Source organism: Hyposmocoma kahamanoa, unplaced genomic scaffold (assembly GCF_003589595.1).
Source record: "Hyposmocoma kahamanoa isolate Upper Pololo Valley unplaced genomic scaffold, ASM358959v1 81, whole genome shotgun sequence".
Classification (NCBI taxonomy): domain Eukaryota; kingdom Metazoa; phylum Arthropoda; class Insecta; order Lepidoptera; family Cosmopterigidae; genus Hyposmocoma; species Hyposmocoma kahamanoa.
The window spans coordinates 6,316,424-6,335,215 of NW_020654080.1; the positions used below are offsets into that span (position 1 = coordinate 6,316,424).

At 34.3% G+C, this 18,792-nt stretch overlaps 1 protein-coding gene across 1 annotated transcript; it reads right to left on the minus strand.

Moving 5' to 3' along the window:
* Positions 1 to 8,118: 8,118 nt before the first annotated feature.
* LOC113234136 (trimethylguanosine synthase) lies at positions 8,119 to 18,669 on the minus strand. The gene is made up of 10 exons (XM_026469401.1): positions 18,542 to 18,669; positions 17,611 to 17,752; positions 15,583 to 16,677; positions 15,143 to 15,435; positions 14,774 to 14,984; positions 14,289 to 14,683; positions 13,936 to 14,096; positions 12,553 to 12,728; positions 9,951 to 10,073; positions 8,119 to 9,445 (listed from the first exon to the last, which is right to left on the minus strand). Exons 1-10 carry the CDS (start codon positions 18,667 to 18,669, stop codon positions 9,350 to 9,352), a joined length of 2,820 nt encoding a protein of 939 aa, XP_026325186.1. The 3' UTR covers positions 8,119 to 9,349.
* Positions 18,670 to 18,792: the final 123 nt, after the last annotated feature.

Here is an 18,792-nt window from a genome sequence, read left to right on the forward strand (position 1 = left end):
TAATTAGTAGTTCACCAGCCCAGCTCTGCCAAAAATGACTCCTGTATACCTATTACCATCAACTATAACAATGTTACATGGTGTTTTTTCTAACTCATGAATAACCACTTACTGTATGGTGGCAAGGTAACACATTTTAATAAGTGAAAAAGAACTGATTATACTATGTAACAAATTTTCAATAAGGTTCTTTTTGCTTTGACAGTATTGGTTTCTGTTTAATTGAGCAGCAAGTATGTAGAAAACAGTAGTTATATCCCTGAAACTTTGTTTTGTCACAGTGGTATTTACATAATCTCGAAAATCTACTTATTTTTAGGAACTTTATTATGAATTTATAAAATTTTAGTTGAAATATCCTAATGTTCGTTATTTGTATTTAAATAAATAGAAACTTTGTGTGTTTCCTTAATAGAGGTGGAGGTTAAACGAAAACACTTTAAAAAGTTTGCTGTTTAAAATAAGCATACAAACACTCTTTTCAATGTCAGCGTAAGTGTTAACAACTTCTTATGTTTCAAGTCCCGCCATCTATGTTTCCTAAACAAATTAATTGATCAATGAATGAATAATAATTTTATAAATAAAAATAAAACTCATGTTTTACAAATAAACTTCCTTATTTTAAAACCTTTAGTGGTCTACTCTTGCTTTTCGCTATCAACACAATGTTGCAAGCTTTTTTTAACAGTAACAAGTCTATGCGCTTAAACGTTTTTCTAAACAATTTTGTAAGTTTCAGACTAAAAAGCGTTTAAGTGAAATGCATTTAAAAAAGCACGCTTTTTAAAAAATCACAACACAAAAAAAAAGCAGTTTCCCATCTCTATTCCTTAATGGTACGCAATTGCAACTTCGTCGTCCTGACCACAAAAGCAAGATTTTTGCAGAGAAATAAAGTTTATTCATGTTGAAACCAATTAAAAAATGATATTGAAACAAAAATCGTGTTACATGGTGTTATCATATATGTATTAGTTCGTAATTGAATAAAAAACATTGTAACTACAAATTGCAATTTAATTTTGTTATACAATACATGTAGTCAATAGTGTTATAGTATCTAGACTACATGATGGGTGAAAATGAACGAATAAATGATTCTTACTTTTACTTACTTATAATGCTATCAGATAAAATAGTAGATACAATTCAAAGATTTTTGTGTTAAAAACTGTATTGCAAATAAAAACCAACTGTAATGTTGAAAAGAAATTTTTGTTTCTTCAAATTCAAACGAATTTGAAACCAAATAGGTAATGTCAAACATTCTATGTGATTCCAGTCCTAGAATATAAAGGGTATTTCTTACTGATGTGTTTTATTTCTCTAGGAGACTAGTAGAAGTTAGTCCGATTATCTACTAAAGCTCAACAAAGAACAGTTATCTTTCATCAAACAATAGTATTTGGGCCGTGTTCTGCATAAATGAGTTAACCCGCAAAATGACAGTTTCGAGATATTGAGTGTTAAAGATTTTTGGCAACTATTTGTCATTACTCATTTAATTAATGAAGTTTAAATTATATATCAAAAGATTTATAACGAAGTAAGCATTACGATCAGTTTTTTATTTTTTTAAGTTAACAAACTTATGATTAGTAATTAAACGATAATGGTTTATGCAAAATTCGATATATCAACAAAATTATTACTTTATATGTCAAGGGTGGTTAACACATTTTTACCAAGTACCATAAAGTGTCACTTAATCCTTGCAAAAGCTGAGAAATCACGTTTTCATAGTGATCACGTATTAAACCAAGTAACAGTAGTTTTATTTTTGTCAGTCAACGTGTTTTGTTTTCAATAATCAATAGACCTTCTTTGACCAGTAACAATCGGGGGTACTATTGAAAGCTCTTATACTAACAGCATTTACCTTAATTTCATGCTTCTTCTGTCACACAATACTCTCCACCGTACACCAGAGTTGGAACCCGCACTTTCTTGACACGTTCTGGCCACCCATAAAGGCATACAGAGCTCCATTTACCTGATTTCGATTATTACTTTCCGTTCAATATCATCACACTAACCAATTCTTATTAATATAGCCGCGGTCGTAGTGCTGGTGATCTTGCATCTCAGGCACCAATGAACAGCTGCCATCGAGAGCAAGGGGGAAGCAATGGCCGTGAGCTGACCCGAGTCTGCCACAAGGCACTACTATCGAACCTACCATCTTACGGGCTTCCAAAAGGCACTTGGATCGCCAGCTTCTTGTCTGAGCAGGGCTTAAAAGTTGCTGTGGACGGATTGTGCTCGGAGACAATGCTCACACAATATATAAAAGCAAGCGGAACAAAACAGATTGCAACTTTTGTCCAAAATCGAGACTTCTTTGGAGCAGGTCTCAGAAAGAGGTCGACAGAATCTTGTCAAAATTAACCCCGCAAAGACACGAGTGTGCGCGTTCACCGCTAAAAATGTCCATTTGTAATAGCGCCAAAGTTCCAGAACACCTTTATCCTTTTGTCCTTACCAGCTCTAAGAGTATTGGTATACTTGGACTCGACATCATGAACGAAGTCCAGTTCCGGGGTCATTTGGAGAGCAAAGCCAAAATGGCTTCTAAAAAGCTCGTAGCAGTACCTAGTTCTCACCAGGTCACTTACTTTTGTTTTATAAAACACAAGTACGATCTCATATGCAGTATTGCTCGCATCTCTTGACAGGAGCTCCCAAATACCAGCTTGACTCTCTTGACTCCATCCAACGTAGGGCGGTTCGTATTGTCGATGATCACAAACTCGCAGACGGTATGGAGCCCCTTAGCCTATAGACGTTGGCTCTCTGTGCGTGTTTTACTGTCTTTACAAGGGGGAGTGCTCCGAAGAACTTTTCGAACTGGTGCCACCGTCTCGTTTCCACCATCACATTTCCCGCCAACCTGCAACACGTGGAATAATCTTCCCCCTGAAGTATTTCCTTTGTGCTATGACATGGGATTCTTCAAAAGCGTGTTTACAGGGCTCTAAAAGGCTGGCAACGCATAGGCAGCTCATTTGATGTTGCAAATGTCCTTGGGCGACTTTGACCACCTCCCATCAAGTGGCTCGCCTGCTTGTTTGCCTCCTTCTTTACATAAAATATATTCTACACAAATTCTTTCACCTTTTGTACCCTCTCGCTACCAATCTTTCCCCATTTTTCCACTTTTATCCCTTTCAATTACCATCGCCATCGGCTTACTCACATTCGCCTTCATTCCTTTTCTTCTAGATTGAAATAAACCAATTAAGCTTCAGTTTTCGCAATAAATATCTCGAAAGAGCGCCATTAGCCAAATTCTTATTTTAACAGTAAAAGGATTATTCTCATCGGCCAACCCTCAGTTTCAGAATCTATATCTTTACTTAAACTAAATCGTTTCAAACCACGTTGAAAGATATGTGTTTTAATTCGCCTATGGTTTAACCACACAGAACACATTTTTGCGAAATTCGCCTATGAGACGAACCAGATTTTGTGAAAACAATTTTTTTATTTAACAATTACTACGATTTTTTTTAAATATATTACTGAAAAGAATATTAAACTTTATATTACAAGGTATAAGACTGCATTCATAACTCATTTTACGATTTTCTGTGGGTTAACACATTTGTGCAGAACAGGAAGCATTTAGTCTGGCACTATTGATTGCAGAAACAGCTTTTCTTCGTAAGTTGGCAAGCTGTTTATTTTGATAGCAAATTTTAAATAGGTGTTATTAAGAACGATATACTGCACGTCCTTTCCCTTCGGGTAGGCAGAGACCCCAGCGTCCCATTAGATACGATTCTGACACATCTTTCGTCTCATCAACAACTAACGGTTTAGCAAGCTACTGACTCGCCTCCTGAAGCCTCGGTTTAGCAAGCTGATGACTGTATAATAGGTATTTTTAGCTTTAAAATAAAACAAAAAATTGGTGATAATGCACTGTTTATATAATAACAGTTATTTACAGAAATCACAACATTTATTCACACAAGTTCTACGTAATTACAACAAATGCTATCCATAAAATTACAACCATAGCATACTTATCTGTGTGTCCACAAATAAGCTATTCCACTTGCATTCAACACTTTTACTACCAGCAAAAAAGTGCCACATACAATGGTACCTACATACATAAAAATTTTAGCAATAAAGACCCATTTATAGACGTGCTTGTTTCAACATGCTAAGGTTATTTTTCGTTATATTCCACACTTAAATACTGTGTGTAGTTTTGATCAACTGTCTTTGCGCTATGAAAATAACCACTTTGCTTGTAAATGAAGCTTAATAAAAAATGTTTACTTCATAATGCTGTTACTATTATTAATAATAATTTTAATTGACAAAACCGCATACTTAAAAAGTTTCTTGCGTATATTTACAATGGTCGAAATTTATCAGAAAAGCTACAACGTGGCGACATTACACCAAGAGTCTAGGCGAGTTGCCTTTTTAACACTATAACATGTGCTCGGAGCAACGCTATGGTGCCGGCTTAGCCTCCGCCCTCGGGACACGACGAGGCTTTCCGCCTTTTCTTCGGGGACTTACCACAGGGTAAAGGAGCCAGAAAGCCATGTACGTGCATTATTCTAATTTCAGTGTGCTAAGTGGCTATTCTCCATGTTCAAACATAAATTGCTAAATAATCATAGGTCTTTGCTGTGCGAGTATAATTATAGTAATTATTCTAAAGAGGGCGACATGCTCAATACAATCGTCACCAATTATGATTATTACTATAGTCCTTCTGTTTAGGTAGGTACTTAAATAAATGTAAACAATCTTGAGATGTCTATTTAATGAAATATACATTTATAAAATGATTTTCCCTTACCTTCAAATACAAAATACAAATACTTAGCTTCATATGAAATTGCATGTCTATTTTTGTACCTATTGATTCGTAAAGCATGTGTTTCAATAAAAAGATGTATCAAGATTGTTTACATTTAGTTAAGTACCTAAACAAATGGACTATATAAATGGGTATTTTTCATCATATTAAACGCTAAATTCTAATTTTCACTAACATTTTTAGACACAGATAAGTTGTTAAGGCGTTATATATCACAAATTACAAAGTGCAACAAGCAAAGAGACTGAAAATACAAAATAAAATGCAAATATTTTTCATAAAGACATGGATATTTGATTAGAAATGCCTAGGCCGCGCTGAACACGAGGCGAATGCAATATATTTGTGTTGAAAAAAAAATTAATGGTACATTTCCATTGCGCAAAAATCTGCATGGAGATTTAAGGAGTCAACACACTCGCTTTCAGTAAAAAAAAGCTTTACGTCCATGTAATAAAAGCGAAAAGATATGCGCATCGCGTCGGTGTGACCGGTTCAAGCCGCTTGTGCGTTCATAAGCGTGGTTAATGCCATATTCGTAACTTGTAACGTAGAGTTTAGCTACTTGCATAATGGAAATGCGTTGTAATACTGTCTTATTAGAGCTATAACGGTTCAGCGTCGCCAAGATATAAAGGTCTAAACAGTGTTTAGAGTGACATTAAACTTTAAAGACACATTGTTGACGAATATCAATATTATGTTTTACAGCTTTTGGAAAGCTACAGAACTATGTTGATAAATATTGAAGCCCCATTTAAATTATGCTAATTACAATGTGTGAAGACGTTTCCCTGCGTAATCTATTGTAAGCCACTAAAATAGGTGCATTTTTTATTAATCACTTTATTTTTGTGTGATTTATGAATTTAGTATGATAGAGGTCTATGATACTCAGCAGTAAAATTATAAAGTATAGAAAAACAACAAGTAGGACACAAATTTAACTGCAATACCTCGAGGCTTGCAGGTATTATGCTCATTTTAGGGAAACTTTCAAGTTAGTTTTCTCTATTTAATTACGGTGGCAATATTTATTATTTAAATATTCTGGAATATTGTTATGAAGTTTACGTACTTACCTACTGTACCTAATATTCGAGTGTAGTATCCTGAAATATTTTTTAATATTTCACGATAATATACTCGAATACTTCAATAACAAATATTGCCACCGAAATTAGGTAGAGAAAACTAACCTGGAAATTACCATTTAATTCCTTCATTATTGATTCATATATTAAAACATTTTTCTGTAAAGTAGTGAATTTGGGCTTACAATTTTTTACATAGAAAGGATTGGTTTACTCTCACTCTTAGTCACTGACTAAGGGAAGTTGATTAATTAACCAACTATGCTAAACTGTTGCGCAAAATGACCACACAAAGAATAGCCTAATATAAACGGCCCTTAAGTATCAAAAGGTTTTTGTAGGTATAGGTATCATAAACAGTCGGTTATTTACTTATATTATTTCAGTTTTGTTACGCATATAAACAGTTATAATTATTATATAGAAGGACATTTTATATATAAAATAACACTATAATGAAGATTAGTATATGAAGAAAAATATTATTGAAAGACTCTAATGCTTTGGCACGATTTATAAATAGATATTTTGTGTTTAAATTGCGTTTTACTAATACAACGTTTTACTTAAATATATACTTGAGCGATAATCTTAAATCAATACAAGCACTTATAGCGTCAAGAGCACGTCAAGCTTGGTAATTAAGACTTAAACTCAACTCTATTATTTCTATCTCTGCGATTAGTACTGCCCAAAATCAAAAGTGTCATGCTTGATGTGTTTTATTGACTACAAGATCAAGAGCACGTCAAACTTGGCATTTAAGACTTAAATTCAACTCCATAATCTCTGCGATTAGAACTGCTCAAAGTTCAAAGTGTCGAGCTTGATGTGTTTTTGACTCTACAAGGTCAAGAGTACGTCAAGCAAGCTTGGCATTCAACACTTAAATTCAGCTCTATTACCCCTACGATTAGTACTGTCCCAAGGTCAAAGTGTCAAGCTTAACGTGCTTGTGACTGTACAAAAAAAAGACTTCACAAGGGGTCATTGCCATTCAGTTTAATACCGCCTTGTAATGTTAAGAAAGTGCAATAGTTGTTAAATAAAAATTAATACTAATTTAGTTAAGTTTTGATGTAATAATTTGGCAATGGTCTTAGATATAAATTTGACTAATCATACGAGTTTCATGCCTGTTGATTACAGTATTGATTATTACAAAAGTCTATCAAACATTCTTATACAGATTAAAGTACAGAATTTAATTATCCAATACGTGGAAAAAACTACACAAGTAGACGGTAGCGTATTGCAGTATATAGTATAGTATTCACTCATAGGAGCGAATATTCAGTCATTCTTTGTTTTAGTAATCTAAAGCGAGGCTTTGTCCCAACTGCCCACCATTCCAACTGGAGGTCCAAAAAAACCATAGGCTCATTTATATTGTGGCGGAACGGAATGAAAGCGAATTTTTGTAACGATATTGTGCATAGCATAATCGCTCCCGCATTCCGCGGAAGATTTTGGCTAGTACCATAGTTCGTAGTTTGTACGTTACAAAATTGACTATAAAGTTCATTATGCTATGTACAATATCGTTACAAAAATTCGATTCCATTCCGTTCCGCCGCAATACAAATTGAGCCTTACGAAAAATCCCAAATGAATATGGAAAATTAAAAAGTGCTAACAGAAAGAAATAAATCGTGGTGACTCTATTTTTTTTTGTGTATGTTACACTATTAATCCTACATTTGTGAACAGATTCCGATGACTGTTTTTTTTTGTTGGAAAGGTGGTACTTCAGTAGTGGTCCCATTATGATTTGAAGAAAATATTCCATCTATAAGGGTGGCAAATTAGGGGATGGATCCGGTTTATTGGATTTCACCCTCGTTCCGTAAACCGACTACAATAAAACTTGGCAAGTAGATAGTAGATTCTACAAATATTCGAGTTCTTTTTTTTATAAAAAAAATTATACCTTTATTTATTATTATTAGGTTAAAAATTCTATTTACTGTTAATTACGTTTTGTAAATATAGTAGTACGAAATTTAACTGTAGATTCATGGCTACGCATGATAGTCGCGACACGCGCGATAAAATTGAAATAAGCGCGCGCTATTAGCTGTCTCAATTAGATCTAATTTAGATAGCCAGTAGCGCGCGCTTATTTCAATTTTGTCGAGCGCACCGCAACTATTAGCGAAGCCATGCTACGGGGGCAGGTGCAAGTACGTACATAAATAATATGTTTGTAGCAATAGGCAAATATTAAAGTTATATCTGTTATTTTTGCACGTTATTTTATTGCACATATTATAATGTGGTTACATAAATAGGGAAATTTAAAATAGCCGTTTACTTTTATCTTTCTGTCAGGTCTCTTCACCTGCTTAGTTTATTAGCATATAAATAAGGTATTTTTAGCGAGCCCAGTTGCCATCGTGGGAAGTTGGGATAAAGCTCAAAGAGGATAGCTGTATTTTTATGTATTATTGTACAAAAACGTACGTACAACAGAAATGGACAAGCGCCCAGGTTTTAATCCAGCGCTTTGTTAACGCCGGGTTTAAATAAGGTTAAAACTATGAACGCCCGAAATCGAGGGCAAAACCTATTAACAGCTAAATATTTGTTTTGTTCAAATGGAATGATATTATGACAAAATGTTTATTGCTTTCTGATCTAGACGGTTCGATTTGCATTTCTATTGAATGGAGTGATTGAAAATCGCATTGATATAAATCGAAACAAATGCCGTTAAATCGTAAGCACTTGAATCGATCTTTATAGAAATGAAATCGTAATGTGCATCTTTATTAGTGAGAATCCACAGGGTAGATATTATATATAAAAAGATTTTTTACATTGAAATTGGTAATAAGCATGGAATTACACCAAGTACCGTATTCGATGATGATTCGATCCTGCCCACGATTTTGGGCAGAAATCCAATTAAAACCCGGGCCGTTTGATGGAGTTTTTACCCATTTCTGAGGTAAAACGTAATTGTAACGTAAAAACGTCGTTTTATTTATGGGCATCACCATTATTATATCAGTATGAGCGTTAAATGGACCGTGCATAAAAACAAGAGTACACTCCTTGTGCAGATGGTAAGGGTATATGCAGATGGAGTGCGCTTAACGAAATCCGCCGCAATAGTACTGTTTATGTGCAGTCGATGCGACTGCTGCCCCGCATGCCACTTATCTTGCAGTTAGTGTGCAGTCGTTAATACAACCAGTCAGCAGTTGTACTGCAATTGTGCCTGCATCGAATTCACATATGCAATCAGGATATTGTCTTAAGTACACTCTAATTCGCTATATCACGGTTAAGCCTTTATAGTGTGCCCTCTAGGAAGCATACGGATTGTATAGCTCTCAACTATGAGGCGTTTCATCGCGAAAAGACATTGAAATATGGAAGCTAAATGATTTAAGAATGTGTTTTAATAGAAATAAGCAGTAATCGCCACAAATCTCTTGTCGAGATAACTTTGTTCTACTTCTACAGATCCCCTTGCTTCTTTAGCTAAGGCTAAAATCTGGAACAAAAATGTCATAAATCAATTTTAAGATTTCTTTTCCGTCATACAAAAAAAAAACATACATTTGAAAAAGTTAACGTCGTAAATATAGTCTGCTTAAAGGATAAACCACATATGTGACATTTTCACAAAAAAATCTCCAAATTATGTATCAGTTGTAAGAAATTCACCATCTTTCTGCAGATAAAACTCTTATTAAGTTTATAGCTTTTTTTGCTATTGAGTTTCACGTGCAGAAAAATAGTGATTTTCTTACCATAGCTATATAAACTAAAAACTTTTTGTGGAAAATGTCACTTATGTGGTTTTACCTTTAAACAGACGACAAACAGTACGACAGTATATACAGGTAACGCTAAATGAAATTGTGCACATACTGTTAATGCATTTTGTAGGAATAAGAGCAAATTTATACAAATTAAAAATGGCGCCCAACAAGGGACTCCAATATAGGACTAATACAGGCTTTAAAAATAAATACAATAAACTTTAAAAAACTCACCTGATCAGATCGAGTATTCCTGGGCAGATACAAGGTCACGTTGGTGTTTATTTGTCGTGCCACTCTCATCAGTTCCGACGCCGGCCGAGGCTCCAGCATCACTTCTATGTCGTATTCTTTGTTCTAAAACGTGTAAAGGCAAAGGTCAGCGCCGAAAACAGTGACTATCACAACAGATTGTTTATTATATATTAGATGGGTAAGTTGACATGTCCAGAATGGGGCAGACGAAGGCACTGACGTGGGTTGTTTTTGAATAGTTGGTGTTGGTCGCCGGTCTTTGTGCGTCTGCTCTGATTTTAAGGTGACACTGGTTAGTCACAGCCTGATGATGTACTAAGTTGATTTCCGTGTTACCATTGGACAACAACTATTACTACTATAATTCGCGTCAAAGCGATCTTTTAAAGTGGAAACAAAGGGGAGGTGGGTAGATCATTTCTTTGCCTACAATACGTATGCATCTTTCAACCATTCATCCGTCATCACTCGAACATTTCGAGAGTCTCGACGATTTTCTGGCATTTTCGAGAGTTGAAACTGATGTTTTCAGTTTCGGGAATACAGAGACTTAGTAACGTAATTAAACAGTACTAAAAACCTACTAAACCAACTGTCCTTTTTTATTCTCGTTTACATGACAACACTGTACACTTAGTATAATTTGTGCAGACTGAAGAACTATTGTAATATAATCAGGACTTCTCTCTCTGAAATCACGCGAAACACCCTTTGTTTATTTTGTGCCCACTATAAAAATGAAAAAAGTTTCATAAAGAATTGAAAAATGATTCTTATAACAAACTAGTGGAGTAATTTCACAAAAAATAATTGAATATCAATTCAATAAAAATTTAAAATACAGCGAATAGCGACATCTCTCGCCAGGACTGGTAACTGTAAAGGTACTAACTGGATGATAAATCTTTCATAGATTTCTCATAGATGGCGCTACGTCGTTGAAAAAACCAAATACAAAGACACGACGCAAGCACATAGAAAAATTCGTGAGGTCCGCTGATGCATTCCGTGGCTTAGTTGGTATAGCGTCTGGCACGGTAAGCTAAAAACGTCGGTTCGAATCCGGCCGGACCGAAGGAATTTTTTCTGGGTGTTCGATCTTTGTATTAATAATTATAACAAACTAGTAGAGTAATTTCACAAAAAATAATTGAATATCAATTCAATAAAAATTTAAAATGATTCTTTTTTAGTTATGTCTTGTGATTGACTATGTTATAAAATGCTATACTAATTGTATTGGGATGGTTCTGTAAATATATGTATATGTATGTATGAAATAAATAAAGAAAAATAAATGATTCTACAATTTGAGTTAAAGAACTCGATTAAAATATCAAGTTTTGACTGCCTAAACGTCTAGCCTATAAGTATGGAAATCTACTCTGCCGTCCTTATCATTAACAACCCTCTATAAGCGTTTTTTTTTTATATCCTAAGCGGTTTTTGAATACCTTATTTAGTTTTGTTGTTAAACAAAATCAGCGTAATCGACATTTTTCTTACAAAAAAACTTTAGGTGCCAATATCTGTATGTTCCAAAATTCAAATGCGTTTTTTATGACAAGGAGGACAATACTTTGAAATAGTCTCGAAAGTCTCGTATTTCCCGGTATTTTCGAGACCGCCCAGATTCGGTCACATCGTCGCTTAACATCAGGTGAGATTGTGGCCAAGCGTGTGTCTATTATATATTAAAAAAAAAAGAATCTCGACTTTTTCCGGAACGCGAAATGCAATTTCAGTCTCGACTGAAAGCCGTAAACCTGACATAAGCATTTAATCATAAATTCACCTCCCCTTATAAAAATGGTTCGAAACGGTTAAGTGCGAATGTATATCGCGTATATTTGTTTTATCAAACAAACCAAAGTTTCGGGCTCTTTACAGGAGGTGGTGGCTACCTCAGTCAACCGTGACCATGGGACCTGAGAAGGACCCGTTGGTTTTTTTGAAAAAAAAAAAATATACACGTAGGAAATGAAACTATTTTTCCGGATTTAAATAGCGTATATTTGTTTTTTCAAACAAACCGACGTTTCGGGCCCTTTACAGGTCCCATGGTCACGGTTGACTGAGGTGGTACAGTCTTCAACCAGTTATGTCTAATATTGATGCAAACCACCCTATTTTTTCACTATAGTTACTATAGTTATTAATTAAATACCTTATTTTTAATTTTACAAAGAAAACTTTGAAAAAAAAATTTGAAAAAATAAATATACGCGATTAAAATCCGGAAAAATAGTTTCATTTCCTATGTATAACAATCGCGAAAGCCTAAGAACTCGATAAAAATACACACGATTTAAATCCGGAAAAATAGTTTAATTTCCTATGTGTAACAATCGCGAAAACCTAAGAACTCGATATGCGAATGTACAGTTTTCATTGACGCAGTCTGTAATAATAACGTCACTGAGTTGTGTTTAAGTATGCTCTGGCTCTCAAAACATTGTGTAATTTTTTTGCGTTTCACAGCGCCGCCATTACATTCCATGAAACGAGCTTACATAAGAGTAGATAATTTACGCGAGTTGTAGTGAAGAATCTACCCTTAACAGTAAACATTGTCACATACCTCAGAATAGTTAGGTCCACCCCACGGCGGACTTAAAAACACCATGTCCGCATAGAGTCTAGGAGCCAACTCAAAGAAGTCTCCTACTATAAATTCTATTCTATCTGCCACACCATACACTTGTGCGTTGTGCTGTGCCATTTCTATTTTTACTGGGTCTATGTCCACTGCTATCACTATAATATAAAAAATGCATTAGGTTTAACAACGATGTTTCGATAATGTTAATTGAAGGTTAGATCATTTGTCATCAGCATGCTAGATGTTGTATCATATGCACACGATTCTGTTGCGTGTTGGCAAATAGCTCCCTTTGTGTAGGTAATAAGGCCACGTCTCCAGAATGACAAATTTTCAGGAGAGAGGTTTGGAGATTCTATGAACGAAATTAGTCGATAACATATTATGCCTAGATAGGGGAGTTCAACATTTCACATATTTGTTTCATGTATTTATTTATTTATTTCATTTGCTTATGATTTTAGTGTTATAAAAGCAGTTTTGACACATGATCACATGTGGTTTTATTAGAACTATATACCAAGGGTACGAAACGTGGTTTTGCCCTAAAATATCTTTATTCTATTTTAAGCAAAACCATGGTTTAATTAATTTAGTTTAGTTTTATTTAATTTAGTTTTAATTAATTCTGTTAGCCCAGTGCCAGTGGAAAGGCATGAATTATTACTGAGCAATACGGCCGTTTGTTCTTGGTGCATTATAAAGTATAAAAACATTATATCTATTCCTCATGAAAGTAACCACCCCTTAATTTTTTTATATTGTAATATTTTTTTCACTGTATTAAATTTGTAAGGCAAAGAACTTGAGGCGAGTAAACAAGAAAGCCAAGGTTTTTATAGTACATTGTGTCACAAGGGCAATAAGAATGCTAAGATTCACTGCACGTTTGCAGTTAATGCGTGAAGAGGCATACTATTTTTTTTTATCACACGTGCGGGAAAGTTAAGAAGGAAAATTCGACTTAAAAACGTTAAAGATTATCCATAATACTATATAAATAAATAATATTTTTTTAGCAGACTTTGTTTGACTTCACATATGAATAAAACCAAAAATCTTTTATATTTGTGTACGCGATGGTATCAACGATACATCTTAAGAAAAATGATAAATGAAATAAAGACTGTAAGTATTTATGTTAGTTTTATAATAATAAATATTTATTTGCGCGAATTTAGTGCGAGGTGGCGGGCTTCTAGCGGGTACGAGCACGTTAACAAAAAAAAATATTACATCTACGGCCGTACAATCGTAATAAAAATACCACCTATGGTTTTTCTACACGTGATAACTAATATTTACGAGTGATAAAAAAATAATAACATTTGTTGACATTTTGTAATATTGAATTGTACTAACCTTTTTTGCACGTCTTTGCAAACTGTATAGTATTCCCTCCTGCCCCACAAAAGGCGTCTAAAACAACATCGAATCCGCATTTATTTGCTATATGCCACGCGACATTCTCAGGAGTTACGCTGAACCAACTCTCTTTATCCAACTTGATGCCTTCATCAAATCTATAAACGTAAAAATATTGATTCAAAATTTGTCCCTGAGAACACATTCCATATTATTAAAATGATAGAGACATTAAGAATGCAATCGAAGAATTAATAAAATTAATCAATGTTTAACGTAAAAAATTTGCATTATGCAATTTAGCTATGATATATGTAGTATAATGTCAAAAGTGTATATGATTTTCTTACCTATGGAATAACGAATGCCTTCTTCTCCAGTACTTTCTCATTTTAGGGTCACCTGCTAGTTCAGGTGGCATATCAGAGATAATAACGCCGTCGTTATCGACCAGTCTGTTTCTCTTTACTCGCCTTCTACGCTTCACTATGCTCCCCACAACACCCTCAAAAGGCTTTGGTTCACTTTCATCTTGGAAATCGCTAAACGATGTCTCTGCATCCGGAAATGGCACTTTAGACGCTTCTAATGCTGTACTGTTTCGTTTCTCATTAACAGTCTCTTGATTTTGATTGAGTTTCTTAAATTCTGTTCCTGCTATTGGTGTGTATACCTTATCATAATCAAATTTAACTTCCACGCAATCATCGTCAGTTTGCATTTCTCTTTCCTCTTGACTATCTGCCTGTGGTAATAAAAGAAATTGTATTATTAATAATCTGTTTTTCCACGTAATTAAATAAATGTTAAAGAAATTATATGTGAAATTTCGTACCTGGTCAATCTGATAAGGATTCCCATCATCATCAAAATAAGTTTTCTTAAAAGATGCAATTTTTTTAGAACGCGGAGGACGCAAGGCTCTATTACCCTTCCTGTACACTACTTGGCCAATAGGCATGTTGTCTTCTTGTAAACAAAACCCCATTATCTCGAAAGTTGTTTTGACCTTCTCTGCAGATTCTTCGTCTTCATCAAGTTCGTGGCTGAAAAAGAAACACTTTTATTTTGAAACAATTTTACACTTTTATTTACGTAATAATAAATTAAATTTGGCTCTGAGGGCAAAGACATCTTTCCTTGGCAGAATTGACTTCAGTGGGACAGAAGCCAAAACCTACAAAAATAAGATAGGACATCGTACCTTCTTTTTAGCTTTAGCATTTTTTCCTCTGGTGGGTCATTATCTCCTTCATTGTAGCTATAGTGGCTAAAATCGCTCTTGCTCTCAGATTGAAGTACTTTACGTGTATTAGTAGCGCCATCTACCATGTCTTGAGCAGTCGGTTCACTTTTACCACTATCCGCATCACCTGCCTCTAAAACTTCAGATTGTGTACCGACTTTTTCCTGTTCTTCTTTCAACAAATTTTGTAATATATATCCTACTGAGCCTACGTATCTGGGATTATCAAGATTAATTTTCTTGTTTCGTTTCTTATATTTCGTAATTCTTTCTTGAGTTCTGATCTTTTCTGTTTTGGTTTCTTTTTCTTCATTTGATATTTGTTCACCTTTAATTTTGTTGTCTCCTGTCGTAAAATCTATCACTTCAGTTGCTTTTTCTTTCATAGTCCCTTCGACCTTTGTATTTCGGTCTTCAATTTTCATGTCATTAACTTGACCTTGTATTTCAATAACTGAAGGCATTTCTTGAGAATTACCTTCACTGTTCTCACCTTCAATTTCTCCCACCTTTTCCTCAACTTTACTCTCAGGCACTACCACAACTTGTACTGTTGGTACATTTTTATAACAAAGTTGATTTTGGCTCTCAACAAAATTGGCGTAGTGTAAAGCATATTGCTCTCCAAAATGTTTTTTCCATAGAAACTGCCAATACTCATCTGTATCTTGTTCTTCTGAAGGAGCGTTTACATTTACTATCCTTGTTTGATCATTTGATGGGTCGTCAGAAGATGAGGATGTTACACTATAATCATCAGTAGGAGAAGACTCAGATGTGACATGACCAGATGATATGTCGTAACTTGACAGAGTAATCTTAGTTACATTGGTCATTGAGTCTGTTCCAGCCAATGTTCTAGGACTGAGCATTCTATCATGCTCAGAGCAAGATCGCCTCCTACCTATAGGTACGAACACATCATCTTTGTTGCATTTCTCAATATACTTGTCACCTCTTTCAGTAGAATTTTGATTGGACAATCGTTTCTTGTAAGGATTAACTTTAGAATCATATGAAAATTTCCTTTCCCTCATATCATTTTCAGCAGGTTGTTGCTGTTTTGTTTGTTCAATAGTATTGAAAATAAGGTCTGCTGAGTGTTGTTTCTTTGGTATATTTTTTTCATCCATCAATAGATGGTTGTTTTCATCTAGAAAATCTGGATTTATGTAGTCACTGTATTTCTTTATCCATGAGGCCCAAATGAGTCTTTCACCATGGACAGCCCAGAATTTTTCCCAAGTGTTTATTGAGAGGTAATCTTCATTAGATTCTACCAGACTTTGGTTGGTGAAATCTTGATCCATCTTTTCAAGTTTATCATGATTAGTGTTGTCAGATTGGTAATCAGGGTATGTGAGATCGGCACCACTGTCACTGGGTTGTAATGCATGAGAACTGCAGTGGTTTTGAGCAGGGTCATGTTCGTCTGTAGAATAATAGTTGTCAGTGTGTGATGCACTGCAGTAACAGCTTGCATTTTCGTCTTTCTGTAGAATTTTAAGATGTGAAAAACTTATCCTTATTATTAAAGTAAGGCTAAATTAACAAGAGTTTATGTGAATAACATGGGTGTGTAGAAGATCACATTGGTGTACAGTTGCACAGGTCCTGAATATGCCATCCTAACAATAATAATAATAGAGGATACCTTCACGCAAATGTATAAATTGGCAGATGACATTATATTATTGTTATAAAAAACACTACCTATTTCAAAATGTCATCTCATTTAAAATGATTCTTTATACCTAAAGGCTAAATATTTAAGATTATTTTTTATACTTTTTCAGTGTTGTTGTTTAAGTGTCAGAAATTCTCCTATAGTAATTTATATATATATCAATAATCCAATAAAAATATTTGTGAACTTTGATTCCCCTTCATGTACTTATATATGTATAATGCTACCACAGCAATCACGGTAACAAAACATCAATCAAGCTTTTGGTGAATTGTTTTTCCTTGTTTAAAAATTATTTGAGACATTTTTATGCCAAGTGCTGAGGAATAGTGGGAATATCAAGTTTAAAGTAAAGCAATATAAATTGTCGACTGGCGAAATGGCGGCAAATAAAAACTTTTCTCACGCATGTTATGCAACCGTAGTTTTTATAAATTCAAAGACAAACTAGAGTTGGCCAACTGGTATTAGAATTGAGGTCAAATCAAATTATTTTGTTTTTCAGAGATTTTCGAAATTTGAATGTAATAATAAAATCAAATTTGTTGTTATTATTAAGCAATTAACATTTTCACAGATAAGAAGTTTGTTCTAACAAAACTGTTTATCTTTATGCTGGTCGTAATTTGCAGTTTTTGAACACACCATATAGGGTTTATGATATGTGTGTAGATTAAGAAATAATCTTCACCAAGAATAAACAACTTCTATAATGAAGCACGAGGGAAAAGTTACCAACCTCGCATTTTACTTTATAAGAAGTATCAAGTGAGAAATGCACATGGGACTGGTCTTCCCAATCCTGCATCTGTATATCTTTGTGGAACTCCATATCACTCTCACTTGCATCCTTTTCAACATAGTATGTCTTAACACCATCTCTGAAATGGTAAAAATAAGCTTTAAAAGCAAGACCCTTGGCTACGTAAAATTAAAAGTGGTAAAAAAGCCATTATACAACATAGTAAAACGCACGAACAACGACGACGACCCCTCCTACGTAAAGTATTGTATTTCAAAATTGCCAAGTTTACAGTGGAGCATTTTAAAATTCTGAATTTACTGAAATGAATCGTCAAAGCTCATTACTCACATCGAGTATTATAAATACTAGATATTGGTTAGATGATCACTCTTTCAGTGAATTCAGAACTTTAAAACGTTCCCACGTAAACTGGGCAATTTCGACATACGATACTTTATGTAGGAGGGGTCGAAATGTCCTATGACCAAAGTAAGTCTATATTTTCAGGTTAGTTTTATCTACCCCATTTTGTAGGCAATTTTTATTATTTAAGTACTCGAGTATATTACTGTATTAAATAATATTTCAAGTTATTACACTTGAATATTAAATAATGCTCCATGATAATATTCTAGAAAATTTAAATAATAAAAATAGCCATCGAAATTAGGTAAAGAAAACTAGCCAGAAAATTGGTTAATTTTTATTCTTATACAATATGTAGTACGAATTTTCATACCAAAAATACGACATGAGGGCAAAATAGTGTATTTTTTTGTACAAGTTTCTCGAAGAATTGGATGGTTAAGAATTGTGTAAATAAACACGTGCTAAAGTGCAACACATGATTGGATGATCAAGAGTCTAAATTATTAGCACCAACTTACAAAACAAGGTGCCCTGGAAATGTTTATGTCGTACTCACCTAATAAATGCTCTGCTACATAAGCAGTAGACGTAATTATCGTCGTACATGTCCTCATAATCGTCTAAATTGAAGTGAAATTCAGCCAAGGGCTCCCAACGATGAAACTGGTCGTAATACTCCGACATCATCACTTTGTCGTGCTTTTTTTGTTAACAATGAATATTTACTCCGCAACCATCAAGCAAATTTATACAAACACACCATTCCACTAAGTTTTTAGTTAGAAAAACGATAAATTTCAGAACAGA

What these genes read in the sequence shown, in the direction of transcription:
- LOC113234136 (XM_026469401.1), bottom strand. Translation starts at nt 18,669, where the DNA reads ATGTCGGAGTATTACGACCAGTTTCATCGTTGGGAGCCCTTGGCTGAA. An exon ending in AGGCATTCGTTATTCCATAG is followed by an intron (nt 14,097 to 14,288) that starts GTAAGAAAATCA and finishes TTACGTTTATAG; the next exon opens with ATTTGATGAAGGCATCAAGT. An exon ending in GGAATACTCGATCTGATCAG is followed by an intron (nt 9,446 to 9,950) that starts GTGAGTTTTTTA and finishes TTTTTGTTCCAG; the next exon opens with ATTTTAGCCTTAGCTAAAGA.